The following is a 22,290-nucleotide window of genomic DNA, read 5'->3' as shown; positions in this document are numbered from 1 at the left end:
GGACGATGACACTAACTTCCACATGGATTTCATCATGGCTGCTTCTAACCTGAGGGCAGAGAATTACAACATTCCACCGGCAACCCTCCACAAGGTAGGGAGCAGGCACCTGGGGAGATCACCGTGCAGTGGCACGCACAGACAAGCCAGCGAACACGATCCTCCGCTGTAAGAGGAGGGGACGCAAAAACCACAGGGCATGTTGATCATTGTCTAATATTTGCCGAGTGAACTGAGGCGGAATCTCTGAGCCCCGAACTAACAGTTGCAGGATTAGTAACACCAGAGAAGCAATCAATCAGTGCGCTCGGCCATTTCCCCGGGACGGATTGAATGTTGGTCCCCAGCTTTCACCTTACCTGTCACCACAGGCGATCTGTCACTGGAACATCTGCGCAGCAAGATCGATGCCAACAATTACTGTATGCACAGGATACTCGGAGGGAAGAGTCAGGGAGCAGCTAGAACTGCCAGCAGTTATTAAACCTGGGGGACATGTTGGGTTAAGCTGTTTTGTATTTTAGGATTTACAGCACAGAGGCACAGAGCCCAGATAGTCCATGCTGGTGTTTTAGTGCTGAGGACAGGTCACTCATTCTGATAGTTTCGTTCTGTTACGTTTATTGTCACCTGTGCCGAGGTACGGTGAAAAGCTTTTTTGGAGTGTGCTAGCCAGTCAGGGAAAAAAGACTATGCATGATTACAATTAATCCGTACAGTGTACAGATACAAGATGAAGGGAATATCATTCAGTGCATGATAGATGAAGGGAATATCATTCAGTGCATGATAGATGAAGGCAATATCATTCAGTGCAAGTCCCATTAAAGATAGTCTGAGGGTCTGCAATAAGGTAGATAGCACGTCAGGACCACTCTCTCGTTGGTGACAGGATGGTTCAGTTCCCTGATAACAGCTGGGAAGAAACTGGCCCCGAATATGGAGGTGTGCGAATTCACACTTATCTGTGTCTCTTACCTGATGGAAGAGGGAGTGACCAGGGTGAGACTGGTCTTTGATTATGCTGTTCAAGAAGGAACTGCGGATGCTGGAAAATCGAAGGTAGACAAAAGTGCTGGAGAAACTCAGCGGGTGAGGCAGCATCTATGGAGCGAAGGAAATAGGCAACGTTTCGTCCCGAAACGTTGCCTATTTCCTTCGCCCCATAGATGCTGCCTCACCCGCTGAGTTTCTCCAGCACTTTTGTCTATCTTTGATTGTGCTGGTGGCCTTGCTGAGGCAGAGTGAAGTGTAGATGGAGTCAATGGAAGGTTGGTTTGTGTGATGGACTGGGCTGCTGGGTACTGAGAAATATATCAAATGATGAGAGAGCTAGATAGGTTAGACAGTCAGGATCTTTTTCCCCCAGGGTGGAAATGTCAAAGACTAGAGGGCATAGCTTTAAGCTGAGAGGGGCAACGTTTAATGGAGATGTGTGGGGCTGAGTTTTCTTCCACAGAGGGTGGTGGGTGCCTGGAACGCACTGCCAGGGGTGGTTGGTGGTGGAGGCATGTACGACAGTGGCATTTAGGAGGTTTCTGGATAGGCACATGGATGTGCAGGGGATGGAGGGATATTGATCACCTGCGGGCAGAGGAGATCAGGTTAACGGTGCCTGTGTTTGCACGGACATTGTGGGCCGAAGGGCTGTATTGTTCTAAGTGTTATGCTCTATCCACTTGTAACTCTTGCACTCTCTGTGTCTACTTTTCACCTTCACCTTAGAAACATTGAAACATAGAAATTAGGTGCAGGAGTAGGCCATTCTGCCCTTACAGCCTGCACCGCCATTCAATATGAAATGCATTACATCCCGTACCTGCCTTCTCTCCATAACGAAATGTATCCACTCTAACTCCCTCTTAAACTCTGAACTGGCCTCACTCCCTCTGTGGCTGAGATCTACTTTTCAAAAAAGTTCTTCTCTTTTATCCTTAAGCTGTGACCCTTCCTTGCTGATTTGGTGCTTTAGTACTCTGTACCCCAACATTCCCTGGCACTGGTAACCACCGTCTAAATTAGTTTCTAAACGAGTCTGCATTTATTAACGTCTGTCTTATATTTAAAGACCCGAGTCTGGCCTCTCCCACAAGTGAGAATATCTCCAGGCCCGTGTTTATCACGGCCAGCGTTTAATAGATCGGTCTGTAACCAAACCCCAGCCTGTCCGATCTTTCCTGATTATCTTTGTCCCTACCTCCTGCATATTATTCGTTTACAGCATGGAAACAGGCCCTTCGGCCCACAGAGTCCACGCTGACCATCGATCGTCCATCAGAACTAGTCCTATGTTATCCCACTTTCGGATCTGCCTCCGACACAATAGAAGCAATTTGCGGAGGCCAATTAACCTACAAACCCGCACGTCTTTGGAGTGTGGGAAGAAACCGTAGCACCCGGAGGAAACCCACGCAGTCACAGGGAGAACGTGCAAAGTCCACACAGACAGCATCCGAGGTCAGGATCGAACCTGGGTCTCTGGCGCTGTGAGGAAGCAGCTCTACCCGCTGCGCTACTGTGCCCCCCAGTGTTCTCCAGCAACATTCCTTCTGCAGTCTCTGCAAGCACTGCTGTTGGGCACCGTGCAGGTCGCAGTTTATGCAGTGCAGGATGAACAGGTTTTTAAAAATTGATCTGAAGATTCCCGGCTTGAAACGTCACCTATCTATATTCTCCAAAGATGTTGCCTGACCTGCTGAGTTACTCCAGCATTTAGTTTTTTTTGTAAACCAGGATCTGCAGTTTCTTGTGTTTGTGTTTATTTTAAAGGGTAGAAAAAAGTCCAGAGTTACTTAGCGGGTCAGGAGCAAAGTATTCTAGACTAACTTTTAGCCGTGGGCAGTGAGCACCCTGTGCCTGGCTTCAACGAGGAGTAATGTCAAATCCAGCCTTCCCCTTCTGCCAAAGTTCCCAACGTTCAAAGTGAAAACAAGCTTGGCGCAGTGCCAGTGCACTTAACATCCACACAGCTTCTAAAGCAGAATGTTTATAATAATATTAAAAGTGATGGCAGGCAGATAGAGTCTCTGTATTGATTTATAATCCTCCTGTAAAAGCACTCTCTGAAACTCTTCCTAACGATGGTTGGCTGGAAGAAAGTCTACATTATGGTTCTGGATGAAACGACTGCCATTAATCCTACTCTTCCTATATCTTGTGTTAAGTTCTAATTTCACCTTTTGCTATTTCCAGTTATTTACTCTAACTTCCAAACTCTCTCTGCTTGAGATCCTTGTTTCAAAGTTCCTCCGAGTCTCATGCCCTCCCCATCTCTGTAAATTCCTCCAGCCCAGAACCCTCCAAGATATCTGATCTCTCCCATATTTGCCCACACTGTTAATGCAGCCATGGAGCAAAAAGTTTTGAAATTCCCTTTCTTAACCTCTTTGAGTGTGAGCAACTTTGGACTTTGGAGATACAGCGCGGAAACAAGCCCTTCGGCCCACCGAGTCTGTGCCGACCAGCAATCATCCCATACACTAGAACTCCACACACTAGAGACCATTTACAATTTTACCAAGGCCAAATTAAGCTACAAGATATTTAAGAAGGAACTGCAGATGCTGGAAAATCAAAGGTAGACAAAAATGCTGGAGAAACTCAGTGGGTGAGGCAGCATCTATGGAGCGAAGGCAATAGGCAACGTTTTGGGTCGAAGCCCTTCCTCAGACAAGATATACAGTTTTATAGATTAATTGGCTTCTGTAAAATTGTAAATTGGCCCTGGTGTATAGGACAGTGTTGGTGTGCAGGTTGGTCAGTGATCAACTGGTGGGTGGAAAGGCCTGTTTCCGTGCTGTTTGTCTAAAGTCTTTGGACTAAAGTCTAAAATGAATACTGCATTGGATTCCTGAGTTTGTGAAGAGTGCTACAGAAATATTTCCTATACAGCTCGTACCAGGCACGTAAATCGCTACCAAAACATGGGGGGGACCAGGGGGACACAATTTCTTGGCGGCCGCACGAGCATGGACATGGACACGCACACACACACACACACACACGCACACACACACACACACACACGCACACACACACACACACACACACACACACACACACACACACACACACACACACACACACACACACAGCTTCGGAGGCTTCATCCGCGGGCCCTGTGGAGACACGCTGTCAAATTAAACTTAAGCGAGAGAGGTGGCAGAGTGAGCACTCGGTGCTGGTGCTCGGTCTGTTCAGCAGCAAGGGTGAGATCAACATCAGACAAGGCACTAGTGGGGAGAAAAAGACTCCATACAGACAGCGCCCGGAGTCAGGATCTAAACCCGTGCCCGTGGCACTGTGAAGCAGCAGCAACGCACAGGCCGAGTGGCCTCTCTCTCTCTCTGTGTACCTGCCAGCAGCGACGGTGACCCAGTCCCGGTTCCCTCTGCTCATCGGGCGCAGACTCCACGCTGTAATGAATCACCCCCGGGTCAAGCGCCGCGCTGAGCTGGCGGAGAGAGCGAGATGCATTAGTGCGAGGTTTCGGCCGTGGGCTTGAATCGGCCCGTTCACGGGGTCTTTCATCGACCGGCGGAGGCCTCACCATTGGGAGCCTTGATCGTCTCGATGCAGCAGTTTGATTTTAAGCCTCAACGGGCACTGAAAGGCCCCGCGAATGGGCCAATTTGGCCCTTAGAAAGCGGCTGATAGAGTCCGGATGACAAAACATGGGGGGGATTGTCCCCCACCTCTCAAAGAATGGGGGGGAGTGTCCCCCCTGTACCCCCCCAGGATTTCCGCCCCTGGCTCGTACAGGAAATATTAAGTGAGTCAGTTAATAAATGCTTAAAATCGTGAGTCAAAATGGTAGTCGCAATTTTTTTCACATCTGCTTCAATGCAAATTTCACAATTATAGAATCATATACAGGTGCACAACCTTTTATCCGAAAGCCTTGGGACCAGACACTTGTCGGATTTCGGACATTTTCGGATTTCAGAATGGAAGATTTTTTTGCGTAGATTAGGTAGGTAGCGCGGGCGGCTTGAAAAGTCTGGAGCAGCTGCCTCCTCCCCGGAGACCGGGAGAATCATTGCATAAATGTTAGTCAGTTAGTTTGGAGGGATTTTATGTGGTGGTGGTGGTGTAGGGGTGAAGGGGGAAACTTTAATTCTTAGTCCCCTACCTACCTGGTCGGCGACTCCCAACCTCGCGGAGCTGGGGGCTCCGTCCGGCCGCGGGCGGCGCCGGTTGTAGCTCCGACCCCGGCAACTCTACCCCTGGCTGCGAGGCGCTCCAAATCCAGCGCGGCCCGCGGCCGGACGTCCCAGCTCCGAGAATGTCGGGAGTCGGCGGCGTCGCAGCGCTGGGATACCAGCGGGGAGCGGGCAATGCCTTACCGGGTCGCCGTGCGGCAAGCTCCGGAGCGCTGTGGCCGCCTTCTTCCAACATTCGCGGAGCGCCGCTGGATTTGGCGCCGCGGAGCTGGGGGCTCCGTCCGGCCGCGGGCGACGCCGGTTGGAGCTCCGACCCCGGCAACTCTTCCCCTGGCTGCGCGGCTCCAAATCCAGCGACGCTCCGCGATGTTGTGTGTCGGCGGCCACAGCGCTCCGGAGCTTGCCGCACGGCGACCCGGTAAGGCATTGCCCGCTCCCCGCTGGTGTCCCAGCGCTGCGACGCCGCCGACTCCTGACATTCGCGGAGCTGGGGCGTCCGGCCGCGGGCCGCGCTGGATTTGGAGCGCCTCGCAGCCAGGGGTAGAGTTGCCGGGGTCGGAGCTACAACTGGCGCCGCCCGCGGCCCCACCGGCCACAGCGCTGCGGAGCTTACTGCACAGCGACCCGGTAAGGCATTGACCGCTCCCCGCCTCTCCGACCAGGTAGGGGACTAAGAATTAACGTTTACCCCTTCACCCCCCTTCACATAAAAGCCCTCCAAACTAACTGACTAACATTTAAGCAATGATTTACAGATGTTTAAGTGTCTCCCGGTCTCCAGGGAGGAGGCAACCGCTACAGTAGTACAGACCTGGGTTGACCGTGGGTCGTTTTGGGTCAAGTTTGGCGCCAAACGCGAGCTTTGGTGCGCAGACGACATCTGGAAAAAATGGCCGGTTTTCGGAGCTTTTCGGTTTCTGGAACTCCGGATAAAAGGTTGTGCACCTGTAGCGTGAAAACAGGCCCTTCGGCCCTTCGGCCCAACATATGTTGTACTGACCAACATGTGCCATCTACACTAGTGGTGGTTATGTGTTGTAAGGAACTGCAGATGCTGTTTTAAACCGAAGATAGTCACAAAAAGCTGGAGTAACTCAACGGGTCAAACAGCATCTGTGGAGAAAAGGAATAAGTGATGATTTGAGTCGACCAGCTTAGTTACTCCAGTTTTTTGTGTCGTCACTGAATCAAGGGATATGGGGAGAAAGCAGGAAAGGGATACTGATTTTGGATGATCAGCCATGATCATATTGATTGGCGGTGCTGGCTCGAAGGGCCGAATGGCCTACTCCTGTACATATATTCTATGTTTCGATAGAGAAGTTTAGCATACAGCTCAGCTAGACTATCCCTGTACATAAGCACAATCATCCCGGTCAGTACAGTGTGCACAATACAGCCCACTGAGTCCATATGCAAGAGGTGCCATTTTACTGTCCCACCAGAGCCGGCCTTAAGCCGATTGGACTGATTGCTCCCAATTGGGCCCCTCGTCTAAGGGGGCCCCGTGCTAGAGTAATCAAAAGATCCCAGAGCACCGCTACTCTCGACTCAGGGAGATCTACGCCAGGTGGAGGGGGGAGAGAGGGGTGGATGGGGAGGGGGAATGGAGAAGTGGGAGGTGGGTCGTTTGCTCACGTTCCCGGGGCAGCGTTCCCGCCCCTCCAGTCGCCGTGCTTCACGCATACAGCCCCGGCTCCACCCCTCTCTCTCCCCGGGGAGACACGGTGAACAATACAGGGAGAGCTGGGCCGGGGGTTGGAGCAACGTGTACGAGCCTCGGCCTCAGCTCACACCCGTCTGTCCATCCACTCCCGCCACCGGCCCTCTCCCTCCCTTCTATCCTTCTCTTCCCTCCCTCCCTTCTCTCCTTCCCTTCCTCCTTTCTCTCTCTCTCTTTTCCCTTCTCTCCTTCCTCCTTTCTTTCTCTCCTTCCTCTCTTTCTTTTCCCTTCCCTCCCTCTCCCTCCCATCTGTCTCTCCCTTCTCCCTCCCTCCCTTCTCTCCTTCCCTCCCTTCTCTCCTTCCTCCCTTCCCTCCCTTCTCTCCTTTCTCTCCTTTCCTCCCACACACATATAACGCACAGACAACTAACACACACACACTTCACCCACAGACAACTAACACACACATTACACAAACACACACACACACATAACGCACAGACAACTAACACAAGCACTTCACGCACACACAACTAACACACACACACACACTTGAGAGCAAACTTTCTTTCCATTCTTTCTACTCCATTGAATCTCTTACGCAGAGAGTTCTGATGAAAACTAAGTATAGAATATCCTTGTGTGTTCCCTCCCCTTCTCTGAGGGTCAGCCCAGGATGGGAGGGGAAGCTTATCAGTAAATTGGCTTTGTGAACCGAGCTGATCGCCGACCAAGCAGACAAACACACACATTTGTGAGATTAGCAGCTTCAGGACAGGGAGTGGATTGTCAAAATCACATTGTATATTATAATTTTATTATTATGCACACACAGTCTGCGCTGAGTGGTGTAAGTGCTCTCGCTAATCTAATTAAAGCTCTTATTGTCTGATCCCATCGTACGTTTCCTCTGCCACCTCATTGTGATAATCCAGTCTTCCAGATTGACACATGATTTCCCACAATTGTTTTGTAACGCTAAAGAGAACCAAGTTCTAGAATGGCAACGTTTACTGTAGTTCCCAGTCCGTTAGAATTTTAAATTATTGACAGAGAAATTTCTAAACACTATTAAATACTACTGAAGGACATTCATTGCAGTGACTGGCTAAAAAGGATAGGTAAAATGTAAAATCCACATGCTTTATGAAACAAAACACAGTGCTGGAGTAACTCGGCGGGTCAGGCAGCATCTCTGGAAAACACAGATAGGTGATGCTTCATGTCGGGACCCTTCTTTAGTCTGAAATGTCACCTATCCATGTTCTATAGAGATGTTGCCTCACTCACTGAGTTTAGTGTTTTGCTCGACATTACAGCATCTGCAGTTACTTGTGTCTCTGCTTCTAAAAATCATAGTTCATTTGCACCTGAGGCCCTGTCCCTGATTACAAGGTAATATAGTCATAGAGTCATCTGGCACGGAAACAGGCTTTGCAGCCCAACTCATCGATGTCAACCAAGCTGCCCATCTAGGCAAGTCCAATCTGCCTGAATGTATAGGGAGAAACTGCAGATTGTGGAGTACAGAGGCAAATAAATAAATGATGGGTCTTTGTCCCAAACATTATGGAGGGCACTGTGGATACATAGACAATAGGTGCAAAAGTAGGCCTTTCGGCCCTTCGAGCCAGCACCACCATTCAATGTGATCATGGCTGATCATCCACAATCACTACTCCGTTCCTGCCTTCTCCCCATACCCCTTGACTCCGCTAGCCCTATCTAACTCTCTTTTGAATTTGGATAGTTGTATAAATGGGAAGGGTTTTAGAGAGGCATGGACAAAATGTAGGCAAATGGGCTAGCCAAGCATGCCAACTTAGTCCACATGGACAATGTGGGCCGAAGGGCCTGTTTCGGTGCTGTAGAGCTCTATGACTAAAATCCAATCAACCTATCCCCTTGTTACTTTCTCTCTCATTTATTCATTCAGCCCTTCCCTGTAGCACATCTGTGTTGTTAGCACATCTGTGTTGTTACCACGACTACCAATGTAAGCAGGTTCCACCATCAGACAATCCTCCTTGATGAGTCAAGAGTGTTTAATTGTCCCATGTACCGGCAATGGAACAATTAAATAGTTTATACTCAAAACACAAATTGCTGCAGGAACTCAGTGGGTCAGTCAGAGTGGATCGGCAGGTTTCGGGTTGGGACCCTTCTTTATACTTCTTGAGTCTGAAGAAGAGTTCCGACCCAAAACCTCACCTGGTCATTTCCTCCACTGATGATGTGTGTAGGAAGGAACTGCAGATGCTGGTTTAAACCGAAGATAGATGTAAAAAGCTGAGTAACTCAGCGGGACAGGCAGCATCTTTGGAGAGAAGGAATGGATAATGTTTCGGGTCAAGACTCCCCTACAGACGTTTCCAGCATTTTGTGTTTTGATTAAGATTCCATCATCTGCAGTTTCTTGTGCTTCCAAATACTTTATGTTGTTAGATTTCTTCGTACTGATCTAGTATTTATTGCCCCAAGTATTTGTTTCTCGCAGAAATAGGAACATCTCAAAGTTTGCATCACCCAAAACCCCAAATTTAAAGACACCACTCCATCTTCTTATTTTTAACAAATCGATCCCTAGCTTGTTCAGTGTTTCCTGAGCTCCCGAACCACAGCACAGTGGCGCAGCGGTCGAGTTGCTGCCTTATAGCGCCAGAGGCCCGTGTTTCATCCTGACTACTGTTACTGTCTCTATGGAGTTTATACATTCTCCCAATGTGGGTTTTCTCCGGGTGCTCCGATTTCCTACCACATTCCAAAGATTGTCCTTAGTGGGTGGGATAGAACCAGTGTGCGGGTGCAGACTCAGTGGGCCGAAGGGCCTGTTTCCATGCTGTATCTCTAAAGAACATCCTAGTTATGCTCGCATTCTAATAAATCTATTTTGCACCTTCTACAATTTTCCTGAAGGGTTTCGGCCCGAAACGTTGCCTATTTCCTTCGCTCCATAGATGCTGCCACACCCGCTGAGTTTCTCCAGCAATTTTGTCTACCTTCATCATATGAAGACATGCGGCAGGCACGGTGGCGCAGTGGTAGAGTTGCTGCCCTACAGTGTCAGAGACCCCGGTTCAATCCTGACTACGGGTCCTGTCTGTACGGAGTTTGTACGTTGACGGTAAGGTAGTGCTAGTGTACGGGGCGATTGTTGGTCGGCACGGACTCAGTGGGCCGAAGGGCCTGTTTCCACGCTACATCTCTAAACTAAACAAGAATTATTCACCCTGTTCTCTGTTGCCTTCTTACATTTTTGATGGGAGTGGTCTCCTTCACTGTGGGATTTTGCTACTCGTCCTGGTTTCATGGTGGTAAGAAACTTTATAGTGAAGGTAAATGACAGGTCCCAAGACTCTTTGCGATTACTGTGTTGTGAGTTTATCCATAGTCTCGGTATTTTGCCTTCATGACCCACAGACTGGCAACGATTACAAGAAAGCTGTACCAATTGTTCTGACCAATAATTATCTGCTAAGTCAACATCGCTGAAACAAAGTATCTGGTTATTTTAACGTTGTTGCATTGCCCTTTGTTGCAGCTCAGAGCATAAAACTTGGCTGGAAACATTTGCCACATTATTACAGTTATTTCACTTAAAGAGCACTTTTATTAGCTTTAAAGTACTTTGGAACATCCTGTAGAGAACACACAGTGCTGTAGTAACTCAGCAGATCAGGCAGTATTTCTGGGAATAGATACAAAATGCTGGGGTAACTCAGCGGGGACAGGCACTATCTCTGGAGAGAAGGAATGGGTGAGCCTGAAGAAGGTCTCAACTCGAAACGTCACCCAATCTTTCTCTCCAGGGAGACTACCTGTCCCACAGCGTTACTCCAGCATTTTGTATCCATCTTCGATTTAAACCAGCATCTGCAGTTCCTCCCTACACATTTCCTAAGTATATCTGGAAGACATGGATAGGCGACGTTTCAGGTCGGGACCCTTCTTCAGAGCTTTACATGTTCTCTAGAGATTCTGCCTGACCCACTGAGTTACTCTGGCACTTTTTATGTTTTATGCGAGTTTTATGTTTTTTATGCGAGATTCCAGCATCTGCAGTTCCTTGTGTTACGTTGGGTCTCCTCGCCTTGCGAATAGTCCATGGATCTGGAATAGTCTTGGACCTCCTTGCGAATAGACTAAAACCTGGCTCCATTGAATCCATGTGTAGCTGATAACACCGTACATATATATATATATATATATATATATATACACAATCAAGTCAAAGTCAAGTACAATAGGAAGAGCGAAGGAGAAGATGCAGAGTGCAGAATATCGTTCTCAGCATTGTAGCACAACAGTTCCATTGACAAAGTCCCATGTCCGCAATGGGGTGGAGGTGAATCGGACAGTACCCTAGCTTATGGAAGTACATGACAGAGGGGAACAGAGGGGAAGACGCTGTTCTGGAATCTGGTGGTGCGCACCTTGAAGTCCTTGCACAATAGGAGCAGGATGAAGAAGGAATGATAAGGTAAGGCGCCTTTGATTATGTTGGCTACTTTTCCAAGGCAGCATGAAGTGTAGATAGAGTCAATGTGGGGAAATCTGGATTGTGTGGTGGACTGGGCTAGCTGCATCTACAACTCTACAATTTCTTGTAGTGATGGGCAGAGATGATCACAAACCAAACTTTGATGCAATCTGACAGTATATTTTCCATGGCGCAACTGTAGGAGTCATTGAGACATGCCGAATTTCCTCAGTCTACGAATGAAGTAGAGGCGTTGATGTGCTTTCTTCAATGTGCTTGCACCAAAATGGTCGATCCATGGCAGCCATTTCTCAGCCAGTTCCACTTTGTCGCCATTGATACTGATTGGGGATATGTACTCCACCATGCTTCCTGAAGTTGATAATTAAGCAATGCCCATGTCAAGTAATGTGGAGATTGTGCTTTTGGTCAAAAAAAACTTTTGGCACATTGGCCTTCATCAGTCAGAGTATTGATTATAGAGGTTTGGAGGTCGTGGTGCAATTATACAAGACATTGGTGGGGCCGTGTTTAGAGTATTGTGTTCAGTCCTGGACATCATGTTATAGGAAAGATGTTAAGTTGGAAAGGCTGCAGCGAAGATTTACAAGGATGTTTCCAGGCTCGAGAGTCTGAGCTATAGGGAAAGGTTGAGCAGGCTGGGACTCTATTCCTTGGAGCGCAAGAGGATGAGGGGTGATCATATAGAGTGGTGATCTCTGTATATAATCTTGAGAGGAATAGATGCACAGAGTCTCTTACCCAGAGCGGGAGAATCAAGAACAAGATAATATGTTACGGTGAAGGGGGAAAGATTCAATATGAGGGGTAACTTTTTCACACTAAGAGTGTTGGGTGTATGGAATGAGCTGCCGGAAGAGGTCGTTGAGGCAAGTACTATCGCAACATTTAAGAAACAACTAGACTAGACCCGTTGAGTCCCTGTCACACGGGAGGCCTGGTCCCCCAACGCAACCTGTTCCCCAACACAATATTCCACCACTCACCCGTTCCCCTAACACAACCCGTTCCCCCAACGCAATATTCCACTCACCCATAGCCCCCAACTGCACAGGCTCGGCTAATTTCTCTTCATCCCCAGCACTTCCTTCCCCCCCCCCTCTTTACCCTCCCTCTTCTGCTCCTCTCCTCCTCCCCTCCCCCACTCCTTCCCTTACCTCTCCCTCCCTCTCCTTTCCCCTACCCTCATTCACTCCCTCCTTCCATAACTTCTCTCCCCTCCCTAACCCCTCCTATCCCTCTCTCCCCAACCTGCCCCACTCCTCATCTCCCCCTATCCCCCCCCCCCACTGCCCTCCTCACCTCCCCCACTACCCTCCTCTCCCTCAATTCCCCCTCCTCCGCCACTCTCCCTCCTCACATCCTCCACTTCCCCCCCTCTCCCTCCCTACCCCCTCCTCTCCCTCAATCCCTCCTCACTTCCCCAGGATTTCAAGGATGTGCTCCCTTCCCTCCTTGCGTGCCTGGAGCAGCAGCGCCGTCGCCCTCAGAGCCCGCCTCAGCGCCCAGGCCCCCGAACGCCGTTGCAGACGCAGCCCCAGCCTCGGCGCCAAGGCGGCGGATCCCCGTGGGCCCGGGGCAACAGTAAAATGGAAATAATCTTACCCGTGTCGCAGTTGTGAAATAAAGATGACGATCTGAATTCTGGAAAGGTCCCAACTGCGCAGGTGCGACTGAGGACCTGATGGGAACCCTCCCCCAACTGCGCATGCACGGGTGGGGGCGTGTTTTGTTCATTTAAGTTTTAAACGTTAATAACTTTTAAAATATACCATCAATCTGAACAAAACTTGTTTCATTTACACCACAGGACAATGGTGAGTAAGGTGAGCCAAAAATTGTAGCGCTATCATGTACTGTTTTTGCGCAAATAGAACTGCAAACAAACAAGATGAGAGTTTTAATAATATGTGTGTATAGATAAAGATATATATTATAGATATAGATATGTTGATATAGATTAGACAGGTACGTGGATAGAACAGGTTTAAAGGGATATGGGCCAAATGCAGTCAGGTGGGACCAGTGTACCTGGGATGTTGGTCGGCATGGGCAGGTTGGGCCGAAGGGCTTGTTTCCACGCTTTATGACCATGACACTTCGACTTTTAGCGGCACGTGGTTCCTTTGACTCAAAGCAGTTGCTAAACCTATTGGCCACTGTCCAAGAAGCTCAGAGGGTGACTCATTCCTTGTAAAAAGTCACCTAGGGTTTACCACACCGTAGGTTTCTAGCTGAGGTTTCAAATTCTGAAGGAACTTTCGTTTAAACTTACGGGAACTTTTGATTTTTGTTTTTAATTGGTGGACTAACTGGTTCTGACCGATTTAATGAAACAACAAACTGGAAGATAATTGTAGCTGCGCTTGTGTTCCTCATGAGATGGAGGAGGGTGCGATCTGGGCTCATGCATTTATAGGAGGTTGGTGGGGAGTGCAGACAGGAGGATGTTGTGAGGGTTACTACTTGTTTGGAAGATACCCTTGGACATACGGAATCAGTAGGAAAGTTTGTCATGAAAGTAAAGTCAATAATATACACTGGCCAAGTACCTGGAATTCTACAGCTTGTTTGAAGGCGCTCTTTACAGTAATGTATCTCAGGTCATCTCTAACTTAGAGATACAGCATGGAAGCAGGCCCTTCGGCCCACTGAGTCCATACCGACCATTAATCACCTGTTCACACCAGTTATCCCACTGCACACTGGGGCAATTTGCAGAGGTCAATTGACTTACAAACCTGCATGTCTTTGGGATGTGGGAGGAAACGGGAGCACCCGGACGGAGGAAACCCACGAGGATCACAGGGAGGACGTGCAAACTTCATGCACAGACGGCACCCGAGGTCAGGATCGAACCCGGGTCTCTGGTGCTGTGAGACAGCAGCTCTACCATTGCGTCACTGTGTCACCCTCACCTTGTGTGTATGCTGTTGAAACCAGGAACCAACGTACACCCCCTGTCACTGTCCCCTTTGGGTCAGGACTGTACTTCCGACTGGAGTTAATGGGTGGGCGACATTTTGGGTCGGGATGTGTAGGAAGGAACTGTAGATGCTGGTTCAAACCGGGGAACCGGGTCGGGACCCTTCTTCAATGTGGGGAAAGGGTAGGTAACGTTTCAGATCAGGGCTCTTCTTCACACTGAAGACCATATCATTGTGGCTTCAGCTGTATATTGGTTGCAGGTATTTAATGCACCAAATGGTAATTAACTGACTGAATTTTAAGTAATTGTGTCAGTGCCAGACGGTACAAAACTGGGTCAGGTTTTAACTGCTCATTCTTGTAAGTACGATTATTAGTGCTATTTTGATCTGAAACTCTGGTCCCTGTGCGCCTGAGAATCTGGATGCAATTTAATAAACAACCCCTTCCTTGACAGTCAATCTCAGGGAAATATACAGTGGCTTGCAAAAGTATTCATACCCTTTGAACTTTTCCACATTTTGTCACGTTACAACCACAAACGTAAATGTATTTTATTGGGATTTTATGTGATAGACCTGTGGAATTCTCTGCCACAGAAGGTAGTTGAGGCCAGTTCATTGGCTATATTTAAGAGGGAGTTAGATGTGGCCCTTGTGGCTAAAGGGATCAGGGGGTATGGAGAGAAGGCAGGTACAGAATACTGAGTTGGATGATCAGCCATGATCATATCGAATGGCGGTGCAGGCTCGAACGGCCGAATGGCCTACTCCTGCACCTATTTTCTATGTTTCTAACACAAAGTGGCGCATAATTGTGGTGGAAGGAAAATGATACATGTTTTTTTTACAAATAGAAAACTGAAAAGTGTGGCGTGCAAAAGTATTCAGCCCCCTTTACTCTGATACCCCTAAATAAAATCCAGTGCAACCAATTGCCTTCAGAAGTCACCTAATTAGTAAATAGAGTCCACTTGTGTGTAATCTAATCTCAGTATAAATACAGCTGTTCTGTGAAGGCCTCAGAGGTTTGTTAGAGAACATTAGTGAACAAACAGCATCATGAAGCCCAAGGAACACACCAGACAGGTCAGGGATGAAATGAAATGATGAAATGAAATTCAATTTATTGTCATTGTCAGTGTACAGTACAGAGACAACGAAATGCATTTTTAGCATCTCCCTTGAAAGGGAGACACAGGGCGTCGCGGTGTGCCCGCGCCTGCCGCCGTAACATTCCATTACAGGCAAAGGTGGGTGAAGTGTCTTGCCCAAGAACACAACGACAGTATGTACTCCAAGCGGGATTTGAACCGGCTACCTTCCGGTCGCCAGCCGAACTCTTAGCCCATTGTGCTATCTGTCGTCCTGTTAAGTTGTGTTAATAAAGTTGTGGAGAAGTTTAAAGCAGGGTTAGGTTATAAAAAAAATCCCAAGCTTTGAACATCTCACGGAGCACTGTTCAATCCATCATCCGCAAATAGAAAGAGTATGGCACAACTGCAAACCTACCAAGACATGGCCGTCCACCTAAACTGACAGGCCGGGCAAGGAGAGCATTGATCAGCGAAGCAGCCAAGAGGCCCATGGTAACTCTGGAGGAGCTGCAGAGATCCGCAGCTCAGGTGGGAGAATCTGTCCACAGGACAACTATTAGTCGTGCACTCCACAAATCGGGCCTTTATGGAAGAGTGGCAAGAAGAAAGCCATTGTTGAAAAAAAGCCATACAAAGTCCCGTTTGCAGTTTGCCACAAGCCATGTGGGGGAAACAGCAAACATGTGGAGGAAGGTGCTCTGGTCAGATGAGACCAAAATTGAAGTTTTTGGCCTAAATGCAAAACGCTATGTGTGGCAGAAAACTAACACTGCACATCACCCTGAACATACCATCCCCACTGTGAAACATGGTGGTGGCAGCATCATGCTGTGGGGATGCTTTTCTTCAGCAGGGACAGGGAAGCTCGTCAGAGTTGATGGGAAGATGGATGGAGCCAAATACAGGGCAATCTTGGAAGAAAACCTGTTAGAGTCTGCAAAAGACTTGAGCTGGGGCAGAGGTTCACCTTCCAGCAGGACAACGACCCTAAACATACAGCCAGAGCTACAATGGAATGGTTTAGATCAAAGCATATTCATGTGTTAGAATGGCCCAGTCCTAAATCCAATTGAGAATCTCTGGCAAGACTTGAAAATTGCTGTTCACAGACGCTCTCCATCCAATCTGACTGAGCTTGAGCTATTTTACAAAGAAGAATGGGCAAAAATTTCAGTCTCTAGATGTGCAAAGCTGGTAGAGACATACCCCAAAAGACTTGCAGCTGTAATTGCAGCGAAAGGTGGTTCTACAAAGTATTGACTCGGGGGGGGGCTGAATACTTTTGCACGCCACACTTTTCAGTTTTTTATTTGTAAAAAAATTTTAAAACCATGTATCATTTTCCTTCCATTTCACAATTATGCACCACTTTGTGTTGGTCTATCACATAAAATCCCAATAAAATACATTTACATTTGTGGTTGTAACGTGACAAAATGTGGAAAAGTTCAAGGGTTATGAAAACTTTTGCAAGCCACTGTAACTATCCCTCTCCAAGGAGACATGGACTTGTCTCTGCACTGGGCATCGTTTGAAGCAAATGAACCTTTTAAACTTTGGACTTTAGCGATACAGCGTGGAAACAGGCCCTTCGGCCCACCGATTCCATACCGTCCCGCGATCACCCCGTACACTAACCTACACACTAGGGACAATTTACGGAAGCCAATTAACCTACAAACCTGTACTTCTTTGGAATGTGGGAGGAGACCGGAGCACCTGGAGAAAACCCACGTGGTCACAGGAAGAAAGTACAAACTCTGTGCAGACAGCACCCGTGGTCAGGGTCGAACCCGGGCCTCTGGCACTGTGAGGCAGCAGCTCTACCGCTGTGCCGGCCTTCAGACTGTTGCAAACAGTGGTGGAAGTGAAGGCAGTAAATAGCCATGGGCTTGCACTCAATATTCCACGATACTGGAATCCTCCAGGATTAACCTGATACCTGGGAGGAAGTCATGCAGAAAGCCCATGCTGTGCGTTGTGCTGTCTGCAAAGATAAGAAAGCAATCTGCACTGCAGTGACAAGAGATTTGACAGAGTAAACTTTGGGCAGCTTGGCCTTTAAGTTGATGCAGGTTGTCAGCCTTGATGGTTTTCTTTTACACATAAGGCGACAGTGCGGCTAGTTCTAGCTTCTACTTGCCCATTGTTCCAGAGCTCGGCCAGTAAATGTGCCAGAGAGGTTCCTGAGGGATCGCTGCTTTTTTTCCAGATGATCAGCCTTAATGAACTTCCCACAGTCCTGCAAGGGAGCCATGGAGAGCACAAAGCTGGCCGGCGATCCAGAGCAGAGGCAGAGCCAGGAATCTGTCATGTTCGGAGCCAGGAAAGGTCGGCAAAGGCTGCCAGCGATGTACATGTCGGAATATCTACCAGCCCCGCAGACTAACAGCAGCTGTTCCTTTCTACCGCCGGCCCTTCTCACTCGTAAAATAACTCCTTATGCTTGGTGCCTGAATGTTTCCTTTCTGCTGTAGCATAAACAATGTGTTATGCAGTGCGATGGTACTGTGAGTGTTTCCAGTGGGGCAAGGCTTCTGTGTGGGCGACTTGCTTCCATTGCTAATTCCTCAGGCACAGATCCTATGTACAGCTGACATTGCTGTTACATGTAAAGGCAGGAGGTCAATGCTAGATGCTCGACAAAGGATGTGGGTGGTAATGCCAGAAGGCAGTTTAGTTTATTTAGTTTATTGTTATTATTGTCAACTGTACCGTTGTGTAGTGTGAAGCTTTGTTTTCAGCTGAAGAGCTGCTGCCTCACAGCGGCGGAGACCCGGTTTTGATCCCGACCTCGAGTGCTGTCCGTGTGGAGTTTGCCAGGTCTCACTGTGACCGTGTGGGCTTCCTCCGGGTGCTCCGGTTTCCTCTCACATCCCATAGACGTGCATGTTTGTGGGTTAGTTGGCCTCTGTAAATCATCCACGTCGTGTGTAGGGAGTGGATGAGAAAGTGGGATAACATAGAACTAGTGTGAACCGATGATCGACGTTCGGCGTGGGCTGAAGGGCCTGTTTCCATGCTGTATCTCTAAACTAAACATCAATATTTCTAGTTACTTTTCCTGGAAATTCTCCTTATCCAATATCGCAGTTGCTATGTACTTTGGCAACACAGCATAAAAACAGCCCCTTCAGCCCACCGAGTCCATGCTGATCAGCAATCACCCCAGTTCACACCGGAAATTGGAGGAACAGCACCTCATATTCCGCCTGGGGAGTCTGCATCCTGCGGGCATGAACATTGAATTTTCCCAATTTTGTTAGCCCTTGCTGGCTCCTCCCCTTCCTCAGCCCTCAGGCTCCTCCTCCTCCTTTTTCCTTTCTTCTCCCCACCCCTACCACCCCCAATCCCCCCATCAGTCTGAAGAAGGGTTTCGGCCCGAAACGTTGCCTATTTCCTTCGCTCCATAAATGCTGCTGCTCCCGCTGAGTTTATCCAGCATTTTTGTGTACCTTCGATTTTTCAGCATCTGCAGTTCCTTCTTAAACACCCGTTCACATTAGTTCCATGTTGAAACAAGCTGCTGGTTTATATAAAAGGACACAAAGTGCCAAAGTCACTCAGCGGATCAGGCTGCATCTCCAGAGAACATGGATAGGTGGCGTTTCTTCAGACTGATCAATCTGAAGAAAGATCCCAACCCAAAATGTGACCTACCCATGTTCTCCAGTGATGTTCTCCAAAGTCTGGAGTGACTCATCTGCTGAGTGACTCTGGGTGACTTTGTGTCTTTCTGAGCTTCAAATTCCTGTTCCTTTCAAATCTTAATGAATTTAAGACCCCGCAGTTTTTGGAAGGATTTTCTTTTCCTTTCGTTCAGAGCTCTTGTTACTGCCTTGTAAACAAGATGGGGATGGTTCAGGCACAGCAGCACACATCCAGATCTGCCAGGTGGTTTGGATGCATGCAATCGGCTAAGTTTAAAGTCCACTAGAGCCATCTGTGCTTGCACAAACAGCACCAACGCAGCAACCCACATATTCAGCATACAAAGGGCTTCCCTTGTGCCAGCAAGTTCACACAGAGGAGTTCCCTTCACTCTTCAGACTTTACTTTTGAGATAGAGCATGGAAACAGGTCCGCACGGGCCACCGAGTCCGCACCAAAGCCAATGAACCTACAAACCTGGTCGCCTGTGGAATGTGGGAGGAAACCGGAGCACCCGGAGAAAACCCACACCGTCACAGGGAGAACGTACAGATTCCGTACCGTCAGCAACCATAGTCAGGAGCAAACCTGGGTCCCTGGCACTGCACGGCAACAACTCTACTGCTGCGCCATTGTGCTGTTCTGTGGTACAATTTGGATGGATCGGTCACATACTGCTTATTTAATGCTGCACTGCACAGTTTTCTGGGGCATTATAATCATCTAATGAGCTTCCATGCCCTACTTGCCCATCCTGAATAATTCAAACATAAAGGGTGGCACAGTGGCACATCAGTCTCTGCACTGTCTCACAGCCCCAGAGACCCAGGTTGAATCCTGACATCGGGTGGAGTTCACACATTCTCCTTATGGCCGTGTGGGTTTCCTCCCGGGTGCTCTAGTTTCTAGCCACATCCCACAGATTTGTAGGTTCATTGACCTCTATCAATTGACTCCTAGTGTGTATGGAGTGGATGAGAAAGTGGGTTAACACAGAACGAGAGTAAACGGGTGATCGATTGACTTGTTGGGCTCAGGGCTTGTTTCCATGCTGCTTCTCTAAACTAAACTAAACATCAGCATCTTCCTGCATCACCGTCCATTCATTGACCGTGCCTCTGTTTACTGGCTATTGAAATACAACAGCCTCATCATTAGCATTGGTCTGCTGACATGCCATTGAGCCGTTGGCTCCTAAATATTCATTTTTTGGGCTCCTTTCCTGACGTATACATTATACTTCCTCATACAGGCGTTTGGAAACAGGTCCTACAGCCCAAATTATCCATGCTGACCAATGTGCCCCATCGACACTAGTCCTACCTGCCTGCATTTGGCCCATATCCTTCAAAAACCCATCCTATCCATGTACCAGTCCATATGTTTTTAAACGCTGTGACAGTACGTGCCTCAACTACCTCCTCTAGCAGCTCATTCCATATACCTACCACCGTTTTGTGAAAAGAAAATTGCCCCTCAGTTTCCTATGAAATTGTTCCCCTCTTACCTTAAACCTAATTGACAGATTCTTGATTAGCAATGGTGTCGGGGTTATGGGGAGAAGGCAGGAGAATGGGGTTGAGAGGGAGAGATAGATCAGCATGATTGAATGGCGGAGATGGATTTAATGGCCTAATTCTGCTTCTATAACATGTGGTGGTTTAGAGGTTAATTGGCTTCTGCCCATTGCCCCTAGTGTGTAGGATAGTGGTGCACGGGATGATCGCAGGTCGGCACGGACTCCGCGGGACGAAGAGCCTGCTACCACATTGTATCTGTAAAATAAATGTTCTATGTTATGTGGAAGATTTTAACAAGCAAAACGAGAAGGAAGAGGAATGTGGAGGAATGCAGGGAATGATTTCCCAAACATAAAAACCTTGGCTACTGAAGGAACAGTCAGCCACGGTGAGGAGTGGCGATTCTGGGACGTGCTGGAGGCCAGGATGGGAGGAACTGAATCAGCTGATGTTTGAAGGGCAGAATGAGGTGACAGTTATGGAGGGGCGAGGCAATTGGAGGGATCTGTTAAACATGGATGAGCAATATTCAACTGATTTCAGTTAACTTGCTTTTCCTGTTTCTGTCAGACCCATCGGGTTCTGCTGTAATTAGAACTGGAAATGCACGGCTGGTCTGGCAGCATAGATGGGAATGAAACAGACTGTACATTTCAGAGGTCTTCATCAGAACCGGGAAAGTGAGAAGGCGAGTTAGTGTCGGGCTGCTGCCTCACAGTGCCAGAGACCCCGGTTCGATCCTGACCACGGGTGCTGTATGTGCAGAGTTTGTACGTTCTCCCTGTAGATTTTCCCCGGGAGCTCTGGCTTCCTCCCACATTCCAAAGAGATGCAGGTTTGTAGGTCAATTGGCTTCTGTAAAATTGTCCCTAATGTGTCGGGTAGAACTACAGTATGGGTGATCGCTGGTCGGAGCGGACTCAGTGGGCCAAAGGGCCTGTTTTTACGCTGTATCTCCAAAACTAAAACCAAGATAACATCCCTTTGCCCTTGATTGGATCACCAAAGGAAATAGTTTACTTTAACCATTCCCATGCAGGGTGGTGAAGAATAATAAATAGCTATTTCTCCTTCAGTCTCTTGTTCTCTATCTCCTCTTTTGCTCTCTCTCTATTTTCTCTCTTTTCGTCTTTCCTTCTTCTCACTGTTCGGTATCACGCACTTCTCTATTTTTCTACTATTCTCTTTCTTTTCTTTCATAAAATGTAACATGTCAATATATATTAGGTATCTACAAGGTACCACATTATTGTACTTCTGATAAAAAAATTTAAAAAACCCAAAAAAAACCATTCCTGTCAAAGACACTGCAGCATAAATTGCAGCTATATCTCTAAAATTAAAAAATAAACTGAGGCAGCTCAACCACTGTCTACTCAAAGGAAGTTAAGAATGGTCAAGAATTGTTGGCTTGAGTAACCGGATACTGTGTTTATTAGTTTAGTTTAGAGATACAGCAAGGAAATAGTCCCTTCGACCCACCGAGTCTGCATCGACCAGCGATCACCCCGTACGCTAGCACTTTCCTACACACTAGGGACAATTTACTATTTTACCGAAGCCAATCAACCTACAAACCTGCGCGTCTTTGAAGTGTAGGAGGAAACCGGAGCACCCGGGGAAAACCCGCGCAGGTCACGGGGAGAACGTACAAAACTCCGTACAGACAGCACCCGTAGTCAGGATTGAACCTGGGTCACTGTCGCTGTGAGGCAGCAACTCTACCGCTGCCCCAACGTCACAATAATATCCAACGGTGAAAACATCTT

The 22,290-nt window shown here is 48.0% G+C and overlaps 1 protein-coding gene across 1 annotated transcript in view; it reads left to right on the top strand.

Annotated features, from left to right (window-relative positions):
• LOC129704922 (ubiquitin-like modifier-activating enzyme 1) overlaps window positions 1-22,290 on the top strand; it is a 222,492-nt gene that overhangs the window by 123,832 nt on the left and 76,370 nt on the right. Inside the window, exon 22 of the mRNA XM_055648331.1 lies at window positions 2-94. Within this exon, the coding sequence (XP_055504306.1) occupies window positions 2-94 (93 nt within the window). The remainder of the gene's footprint in view (window position 1; window positions 95-22,290) is intronic.

The sequence above is a fragment of the Leucoraja erinacea genome, chromosome 16 (assembly GCF_028641065.1).
Source record: "Leucoraja erinacea ecotype New England chromosome 16, Leri_hhj_1, whole genome shotgun sequence".
Lineage (NCBI taxonomy): Eukaryota > Metazoa > Chordata > Chondrichthyes > Rajiformes > Rajidae > Leucoraja > Leucoraja erinaceus.
Note: the sequence above shows the minus strand (reverse complement) of the source record. Positions and strands in the feature narration are given on the sequence as shown.